This window comes from Humulus lupulus, chromosome 8 (assembly GCF_963169125.1).
Source record: "Humulus lupulus chromosome 8, drHumLupu1.1, whole genome shotgun sequence".
Classification (NCBI taxonomy): domain Eukaryota; kingdom Viridiplantae; phylum Streptophyta; class Magnoliopsida; order Rosales; family Cannabaceae; genus Humulus; species Humulus lupulus.
Window position 1 is genome coordinate 23,825,878 of NC_084800.1, and position 10,810 is coordinate 23,836,687.

A 10,810-nucleotide genomic window follows, 5' to 3' on the forward strand; every position below is an offset into this window, starting at 1 on the left:
TATCCTTTGTGTTTTATTTGTTTCATGAAACTTGTGTATTTAGATATTTTTCTGATCAGAATTTATGTTATTAAGTTTATTTCATTTTGTACATTAAGCTAAAGTTTTGATCTCTATTAAGTAAAGTAGGACCAATTGAAAATTGACATGAATAGATCACCATGCATGTAATTTTCATACCACATTATCATGATTGATCTATGTCATTTAACTGTGTCGGTATATGTGACCATTGATGGGTTTAGTTGTGAGTGATACAACGAAAATCGCTTTGATCCTATGTTGATATAGTTAATGGACAAGATTGCATATGCCTATGGTTATGATGACAAAGTTATGAGCTCAATAAGGTTAACACATTTATATATATACATATGTGGCCCAGTGGGAGACTATTATAAATTTATTGGGGTCACAATTGTATATATAAAATGTGTGTTGGGTCATCAAATAAATAAGTCAAATTTATGTGGTCTATTTTGGAATAAAGTTTATGACTTAAGGGCATGATTGTCATGATTTTAATTTGTGGATACCAATTAAATAATTTATGATTTGATGAGGGGCCAAATTAGAAATAGTTAATAAATATTACTAACTGTTTTGGCAGTTGGTAATATAACGGGTAATGGTCCCCATTTTTGCATCGTATCGTATTTTTCAGATTCCTGAATCCCCATCATCAGGAAAATAAGACTTCAAAGGTTTTTGATGCAAAATTGGAAGATCATACCCTTTTACAAACGATTCAATGGACTCCGGTACGCTTCCGCTAATCTTTGATTCTATAGTTAGATTTCTCATAAATTAATTAGGGCTAAATTCAGATTACAGTATTCTAACAAATTATTCTAAATTAGTCCAAAAATGAAAATTTATTTTTCCATTAGCTAATTTAGAAGATCTTCCAATCACCCATTGTCTTATTTTTCAATCTATTTGCTTTCTTGATAAAAAAACTCTTCCCATAAATCAAGGTACTTTACTCTGATGTTTATTAAAATTAACAGAACTATAGATCAATTTACATCCACAACTACTACATATCATTCTTAATTAACACCAAATTTTTCTTTGTAAATACCATATTCTTGGCAACTTGTTTTAGGTGGCTGACCTTGAGGTATTATAGACAAAAATAACAAAGAAAATTTTGGAATTTATGAATATATATTATATATAATCTTAAACTTAAGATTAACAGTTAAACTTAAAACTAATAGAAAGAAAACTTACCGAACCGGAGGCGAGCTGGCAAGGCGAGGCGTGTCGCTGCTGCGTGAGTGAGGGAGAGGGAGGGAGGGAGGCGATCTGGTGGCCGTGCGATCTGGTGGTGCCGCCGCGTGAGTGCTGAGGGTGAGGGAGGCTCTCGGTGGGTCGGCACTTGGCAGCCGTGCTTGAGGAGGCTGCTGAAGCTTGAATGAAAGAGAAGAAGAAAAAAAAAGGGTCGGGGTCGGGCCGTGCGTTAGAGTTGTTTAGCTTTAGGGTTTAATTTCAGATTTTATTTAGTATTAGTTTTTTTTTTAATTTTCGGTCGGGTTTTGGGTTACACTCAAACCCGAAGGTGTATCATTTTTAAACCCGAACCCGACACGATATGTTTCGGGTTCGGGTCGGGTTAAACTCGAATTTGATGGGTTTTTCGAAATAATGAGTTTTCGGAAATTGGGTCAAGCGGGTTTTGCGGGTTTTGCAGGTCCCGTGTGCACTCCTATATTTTATTAATAAAAAAGGTTACATAATTTATGAATAGTACTATACATCTTTTTTTTGTTGGACAAAAGACGAAATTAACGTATAGTAAATATACATAATTTAAGACTTGAACTAATTTCATGTTTGTTTTTTTTTTTTGAAAGAAGTTAAATTAAGGAGAGGAATTAGGAAAACCGAGTCATTAACTTTTTATTCATTTAAAAAAATCAAAATTATGAATATAATTAACATAAATTAAGTTTGTTTAAAACACGTCATAAGTCAACGATCAGAAGATCACACTTCATTGGAGAACAAAGTCTACGTAAAATTTTTATATTGTTTTTTACACCATGTCGTTTGGTTTAAAGTTTTTAAAACTTAATATATTAAAAAAAAATTGAACATTCAATGAGCCTTAAAAATATAATTAAATAAAAAAAGGGCGGGTGTTGATAGAGACAGTCGGTTAAGCATAAACGACCTTTGATTTCATAAAACGACATATGAAGAGTGGGTATAGCGAAGTGATGTCATACATGACGTCAGCATTGTTACCCTGCGACCGCTTTCACCCTATAGTCAAATCTAGACTCCTCCAAACTTTCAGCAAAAAAGAATAAAATAAACAACGGACTCCAAACCAAGGTTCCAATTTGGTTAAGAATTTCTTTTTTGGCTCTGTTCATTATTTTATTTATTTATTAAATAAATCAGAGGAAAAACGTTATCCTGACCCTTTTTGTGACAGGTGGCCCTCCTTTAACCCTCTACTACTATGCCTCATCTCAACTCAATATTTATGACTCCACGCTCTTGGGTGCGCGTGATGTTACTGTTCATATATTGCTTAAAAAAACCGGATTGATTCGAATTTTTCAATCATCTATCAATAACAATCAAAATGTTGTACTTTCATCACTTTTTATTTAGTTTTCAAATATAAAAATTTATTTCTCTTAAAAAAAAATTCAATTTGTATTAATATACTATAAAGTTAATATGTAAGCAAAATTATATTCTATAAATTAAAAATTAGATCCAACTATTGCAATTATATCAATTTTTTTTTCAAAACAATTTTATCAAATTTATAATCATAATAAAGTATAAAACTAATTTTTCCCCAATTTTTTAAAATTTGTTTCAAAATACCTACCATTAATTGTATTTTACATATATTATTATATCAATATATTTTTCCCCCTTATATTGTAATCTTTAGTATAAAAAAAAACCTCTATTCACGCGCCATGTAACATCGTGGGACAGTTCGATGTTCCTTCAAAAATAATAATAAAAGATAAAAAACGAACCTAAGCATATAACACGTGCCCATCTTAAACAGCAACTCTCACTTCAAATTAAATGAAAAAAAAAATTCTAAAAAGTTCTTGATTAAAAAAGGAAAAAAAGCGAAAGAAAGAGTAGAAGTAAAATTAGGAGGCAAAAATCAGCTTTAACTGACAAATAGCAACATCAGATTGGATAGCTGTGAAATTTTTACTGCACAATTCAACAAATAATTACCTAATTAACTTATTAAAAATAATTCAAAAGTTGTGTACTTCGTGGGGTGACCTTATCACTCCCCACTGGATATTGTGACGGTTTAAGTTAGATGAGGGAAAATAAGGGAGAGAGAGAGAGAGAGAGAAGTACTCTCAACGGTTTCTAACACCTATTCTTACCACAAATATACAAACAAAGCACAAGCACTAGGCTTTTTAGAGAGAGAAAGAGTTTGTAGTAAGAGAAAGTGCGAGAAGAGGGTTCTTTATTTTTTTGAGGTTCCATTTGTGTTAGTTCAAGTTTTATTTTGGTTTTGTTTGGTTTTGTGGTCTGAATTTTGCAGGTATGGACAACAAAGTGGATGAGGTTGTCTCTGTGGAGCTTCCAGCTCCTCCTGCTTGGAAAAAACTGGTTTGTTTCTTCTCTTTCTGCTTTTCTCTCTCACTTTCCCTACACTCTTAATAACAAGTACTTTGTCTAAGTAAGTGTAACAATTGGTAATCTTTTTGATGTTTTCGGTGCTCAAACAATTTTTATGTGAATATTTGCCTCTTGGCTCCAAGTTTGCTTTGAAATTTAAAGATCCATTTTTATGATTTTTGAAATCAATTTTTTCTTCCTTTTTTGGGGTCAGGGTTTGTTTCCTTTTTGGTTATGCTTAATTTGCTAGATTTGTTCCTTTTCAAGTAGTATGAAGGGGTTGATTTTTTGGCAAGTAATTATTAGTACTTATTTTTCATAGCTAGGGTTTCTGCATAAAATTTGGTACCAACTGCCAAGATGGTAAATTTTGGGTTTAGGGCTACTCAAAATGGGTTCTTTCTCCATCTGTTACTATTTTCTGGCAACAATTTCATTTGTCTTGAAGGAGCAAGTTTGAAATGAACTTAGTAAAATAACTTGAGCTTGCGAGGTCAAAATCTTGTTTTAGATGATGGAATTTTTCCAAGAAATACCTACATTAGCAAATGTTTCAATTAACAATTTATGGTTTCTGGAATAGCTTTCCGAAAATCATGTTTTTTTGATGATGGTTTGTTTGTCAATTTATGCTTCAACAAGATCTGCTTTCAGAGGGTTGACTTTATTATCTTAAGAACAAATTTTGTAGTTTAGTCTCTGAAGTGTGCTGTTTCTGTATTTGTCTTCAAGGTTAAATGTCTAGTCTAAACTGCTCCACCAGTCAAGTGATCATAAAATGGTAGAAATAAAAAAAAAACAATCGAGGTTTATAGACATTGGTAATAAAATGGTAGAACCAAATATGCATTTAGTTTTGCTAAAATGCAGATGAACAAACGAAAATAGAAGATAATCCTTTCATAGTATAGGCAGTATGATAGTTGACGGTTTTAGTTTCTTATAAAATTGAGTTATTGTTTGCAATGATGCAAGTTATATTTAACCATTTCAGTTTTGTGCTGATTTATAATTTCTTATTGGATAATCTTTAGTTCTATGGCCCTGTTTTTGTAAATGTGTTAAGACTAGCGATGTGGTGCTATATCACTAAATTTGGCAACACATCCTGTGTAGTAGGTGTCCATAGATGGGTACAATATTACTTTGGGTATTTTCATATTACAAGTATTAGTAATTTGTCTCTGATCTGTATTTTTGTTCAGTTTGTGCCAAAGAAGGCAGGAACACCAAGAAAAACGGAGGTTATTTTCATCGCTCCAAGTGGGGAAGAGATTACGAGCAGAAAACAATTGGAGCAGTACCTGAAATCACATCCTGGGAATCCTGCTGTATCAGAGTTTGACTGGAGTACTGGTGAGACTCCTCGGAGATCAGCAAGAATCAGTGAGAAGGTCAAGGTAACCCCACCTCCACCAGAAAATGAGCCACCCAGAAAACGTCAAAGATCATCAATCTCAAAGAAGGACAAGAAAGAGGGGGAAGCTGCTCATGAAGAAAATGAAGCACAGGCTGCTGAAAAGAAGGATGCTGGAGCTGATGGGGAAAAGGACACTACCCAGGAAAATCAGGTCGAAAATGGTGGTAAAGTGGAAGAAAATAACAGTACTAAGATTGATGATGCTATTATTGAAGAAACTAAAGGTGAGAGTGATACCAAGGATAAGGAAAGTCAAGGTGAGGAGAAAGATCAAAAGCAAGAAATTGCAGAACCAGCTGTAGATGAACAATCATCTGACAAAGCTGTGGCTACTGAGAATGGAAAAGAAAAGTTGCACGAAGCTGAAGCAGAGAAAGCAAATGAGAATGTCCAGAAAGAAACTGAGACTGCTGTTGTACCCGCAGAAGCAAATGGAGGAGCAGAGAAAGAGAATCCTACTGGAGTGGCTCCTCCTTCTGAAGGAGAGATAAAGGCAATTGATCCTAGTGTTGTGGCGCCTCCATCCATAGGAGAGATCAAGGCGGTTGAGGTTGAGGAGAATATTGAGAAGAAGGATGAGGCTGTTGTTGATCATGGAAAAGTTGACCATGTGGGGCGAGTTGATGCCCCACAACAACACCCGGCTCCCGCCCCTGTGAGCTGCTGAATGTAATGTGCTAGTGCTACCATACAATTTCCCTTGTGCATTCTGTAATACCCTACTCAAAGGTAATTTATGAATTGGGTAGCCGCAGGATTTGATGGATGACTGTAATTTTAATATTAAAATCTATGTTAGCTTTAATTGTATGTACCTTTAGTAGAGTAGCAGCTAGATTTTGATGCGATGGGCAGGAGCTTAATTGTAGAAGGGGTAAGGTAAGACATCTTTTGTTGGTCAGTTTCTCTTTTCCTGTGTTGTAGAGTTTAGGCATAGCTTCTGCACTGTTTGGTACTTTAATTACATTGCTGATGTTGGTGACTAAACTGTTATTACATGTTTTTATCATAAAATTTATTCTATGTTATGTTGATTAAAGTTTATATATACAGTAGTTGTGTGTTCGTGATAGCTGGGTAATGAGTAAATTTTCAGGATTTGGATTTCATTGGACATGTATTAGATTTGTTATGTGATGTTTGGTATGCATGAATTATTATTATTTTTTAAAATAAATAATCTTAAATCAATAATTTGTTAGTTAATGAATTATTTTATTTTTAAAGTTTATAATATAATAACAAATATTCATATATGCTTATTTATCTAAAGAAATTGATATGGAAAGTCTTCATATTATTATTTTAGTTTAAAATAATAAATGAAATATTATTAAAATAATATACTAAAGATATTCTTGAATTTTCATGAGTAAAATTATTTATAAATTATAATCTACATAAAAATTTTGATAACATTTTAAAATGTCATTTGTTATTTATAATTATAGGGCAAGATTTCAGTGCAACTATTTTTTTTTGCTACACTAGTGTAGTTATTTTTTACTTCCTACATTTTGATAATTTTTTATATACGATAATGTACATTGTAGTCATTTAAGACATGAATAATTTATAGAGTCAAAAACAGGGTTTAAATAATTGAATTTACACGCGTATACAAAAAAATAAACATGCATGTAACAAGCTGTTTGAACTTTGTTTTCAGTACTATAAGTATTCAAAATTTCTTCGAAATTTGTAGGATGTATTAAATGGCAACAATGTACACCATTATATAAAAAAATTAGAAAAAAATTTATCGAGGTGTTGAAAAAAAACTCAAAAACAAAAACTAGTTGCACTGGTGCAGCCAAAAAAGTGGCTACACCGTAGTCAATCCCTACAATTATATTATTTATTATTTTAATGAAATATATTATTATATTAATTTTATGAAAAGTTGACAGATTACTATACACAACCAAATATAGAAAGTTATATTTCCAAGAATCATAGATAAGATTCCAATGCATAATCGAACATAGTGATGTAAGTTTCCAGACTATCAAATTACCCTATTCAATTTTCCCAACAATATAAAACCTAAGAACTCTTCGTAACAAACAATCCCTTAGACCTTACAAAAACCAACAACAATGCTTATATGAAATGCTTTGGCGTCTTCATATTTGGAAAATTGTTTCAAGGGTTTGTGATTAGTTAAAATTCAAATGCAATATTGATTTGAGTGAAAGCTCGTTGTTATGTGATAACTAATAGAGAGAAAGCTGCTATGTATTATTTATAGACCAAGTATTACAAATGGTGGGCTGAACTGATTTCTAATAGCACACCGAGTATCTCGGGTAGTTACAAAACCATTCTAACAAATTCCTAACAAACCCAACTAACTCACTCAACATTCCCCCTCAAGCAAAAATGAGAACTTACAACCTTGAGCTTGTCCTTAAACTTAAGGAACATGTCAACACTTAGACCCTTTGTAAGTACGTCAACAACTTGCTCTTGTGTTGGTACATACCAAACATCCACTTCCTTTTGAAGCACCACGTCCCTTATGAAATGATCTATTTCAATGTACTTCGTTCTGGCATGATACATAGGATTGGTAGCTAGTGAGGCAGCTCCAATATTGTCACACCAAATCACAGGAGGTTGTTGTATATGCATGTGCATTTCTCTCAACAAAGCTTTAGGCCAAGACATTTCAGCAGCTGCATTCGCCAAGGCTCGATACTCTGACTCTGTGCTTGATCGAGCAATGACATGTTATTTTTTCGAGCACGAAGAAAATAAGCAAGAGCCTAAGAACATGCAATATGCTCCTATGGATTTACGGTCATTGGGGCAGCTTGCCCAATCAGCATCGGTATACCCTTGTAACGAGAGTGTGTTAGTGGAACCTGGTCTGAAACTAATACCATGTGTTATGGTGTGCTTCAGGTACCTTAGAATCCTCTTACATGCCTGCCAATGAGTCACAGTAGGTGCCTGTAAAAACTGACTCAGTTTAGACACAATGTAGGCTGTATCGGGACGAGTGTGTCAAATATTGCGGAGCTCCAATCGTGTTGCGATACATAGCTGGTTCCTCCAAAAATTTCTTTCACTCTGAGACAACATCTATCGTGGGGCTGCAGGAGTTGTACAACCTTTAGCTCCAACCATCTTGATTTGATGTAGAAGATCATAAACGTACTTGGATTGAGACAAGTATAAGCCTGTTGAATCATGATAAGCTTCAATGCCCAAGAAATAGTGAAGAGAACCAAGTTGCTTTAAGGCAAATAGACCATTCAAGTCATCAACCAACTTTTGAATCAAGGTAGGACTTGTGCCTGTAATCAGTAAGTCATCAACATATACTAGAAGAAACAAAAGTTGAGATTGATGATGGTAAATGAAGAGAGAAACATCAGACTTGGAATTTGTGAAACCCCATGCTGGTAAAGAAGACCGGAGCCTATCAAACCGAGCTCGTGAAGCTTGTTTAAGTCCGTAGAGAGCCTTGTGCAACTTACAAACATAGTGTGTGTAACGTCCCAAATTACCTAATAAGGCTTAGGACCTTGATTAGGGGGTCAGGGTGGAAAATTATGGAAATTATGTGATATATATGTGTATCATTATATGATTATGTGAGTTATATTATAATATGAATTGATATGCATGTTTAGGTGTATTAAATATGCATGTGGGCACATTTCTGATTAAAAGGGAAATTTTCGTAATTTGGTCGTTATGTGTATATTTGACATATATGTGATATATGTGTAAGACCACATCATTATGTGGATATATTTAGGTTACTCAGCACGAGATGATCCTAGGGAACAAGCTAGTAGGAAAGTCACAACAAGATTAATATTTGACTCGGAGTGAGTGAAGGGGTATATTGGGTATTTAGAACATTACTGGGTTATTGGATAATGTGAATGATTATTTGATGAAGCATTGGGAATTAGTGAGATCATGAGGGAATTCTGGGGATTTTGACTATTTTATCCTGGAGGGTGTTTTTGGGACCCCAAGCCTTGGGTTTTGTTTAAGGTTACTTAAGCTCGAAGTAACCTGTCAGAAAGAAAAGTACGTTCAGTATTCTCTCTCTCTATCTCTCCCCTGTTCGCTCATTTGATGCCCGCTAGTGTTTTCGAAGGAAACTCGAGTTTTAGGACTCATATTCAAGCAATGTTAGAGTCATAACGATTCTAGGAAAGATTAGAAGCTTGTTAGCCAGAAGATTTAACTGGAAAACGACTCAATCAGAGGTAATCCAAGCTTTAAGTTTTGAGTTTTCAAGTTTTTAAGCTTTGATTGGATTTTATAGTTTTGACGAGTTTTTGATTGGGTTTTGATGGTTTTGGGTTGCGGAGTTGTTTGGGAATTTTGTTTATGGGATTTGGCTATGTTTGGATAGTGTTTATCCAAAAAAAACAGCTGTGGATGACGTGGTGAGAATTTTCGACACGTGACCGACATGTGCCAGAGATGTTGCTCGCCTATCGACCAGAGATATTTCCATATGCGAAGTGCAAGTTTTATATACGACCAACTTGGTCGTATACTCCGTTTATTTATGAATAAATTTGTACAGTTGTAATGATATCCGAGAATATCTCTTCATTATAACCTTAAGACCCGTTTATTAAGCAAATATATGACTAATTGACTCATGTAACCCTCCTTGAGCTTATAAATACACAAGAAATAGCTCAAGGGGGGATCTTTTTGATATTTTTCCGAATTACATTACTATTATCCATCACTTGTATTGTTTTCTCCTTCTAAGGTTTGTGAAACTCAGGAACCCTAGTTCTTTGATCACACCTTTGAAGATCAATATTAATAATAGTATCAAGTGGACGTAGGTCATTACCAATCACTGGGGGCGAACCACTATAATTCCTTGTGTTCTTTACTTTCAATTAGATTGTTTGATCAAGCTTTGTACTATTTTCCTGTCGTTTATCTGACCCCGTGTCGTTGACCAAAACGAGGGTCAACATTCTGGTGCTTTCATTGAGAGCTTGACAAAAGATCTAATGGCGAAAACTACCAAGAAGACTGGACAGGCTGCCGCCGCACCATCCCAGCCTCCTCCCCCAAATGTCGCTTAAGACGAACCTCATTTGGAGTTTGGTGAGGAGGAGTTGGATTCTGAGACCCTCAAGACAACACTAGGGGTGCTGCAAGATGAGTTGGCCAATCAGAGGGCCAATCAAGAGAATGTTGCCGAGATAATGGCGTCACAGCAAAGGGAGATAGAGCGCCAGCGCCAGGAGCTGAGCGAGTGACAGGCGGAGATGGACCGTCGGCAGAGGGATGCCATGGAAGCCCTTGAAGCAGCCATCCAGCTGGCTAGGAATCAGGCTGCACCAGCCTCCCAGCCATATCAGCCGCCAAACGGGCCACCTCAAAGTGGCCCCAATCCTAGTCCTCCGCTCCAACCAATAAGCCCTCAGAGGCCAGAGCAGCCACCTATGCCTCAGGATGATGTCCCACCTAAGGATCCTGAGACGCAGCCTCTGTCTCAGGCTGGTCGAGGCAATCCCCCGCGCCCGAGGCAGAATAGGGCCGGGCAACAGCCCCGCAGCCCTAGACGCCCAGGAGGTGAAGAGTCGCATCCACCGAGCAGGGGGCAGCGTCGTTCTGCCAACAGGAGGAACTCAGAGACAGGCTCTGCGGTCAGGGGCCCTCCACGACATGAAAATCATGGGGACCCACCGACCAACGCAGGCCTCCCCTTAACGCTCGGGAAATGCCAGCCCAAGGAGGCAACAGAGGGAATAGTCAGCCGCA

The 10,810-nt window shown here is 35.9% G+C and overlaps 1 protein-coding gene across 1 annotated transcript; it reads left to right on the forward strand.

Moving 5' to 3' along the window:
* Window positions 1-3,337: 3,337 nt before the first annotated feature.
* LOC133796388 (methyl-CpG-binding domain-containing protein 11) lies at window positions 3,338-6,075 on the forward strand. Its single transcript, XM_062233878.1, has 2 exons — window positions 3,338-3,618; window positions 4,833-6,075. The coding sequence occupies exons 1-2, from the start codon at window positions 3,553-3,555 to the stop codon at window positions 5,712-5,714; spliced, it is 948 nt and encodes a 315-aa protein (XP_062089862.1). The 5' UTR covers window positions 3,338-3,552; the 3' UTR covers window positions 5,715-6,075.
* The last annotated feature ends 4,735 nt before the right edge of the window (window positions 6,076-10,810 follow it).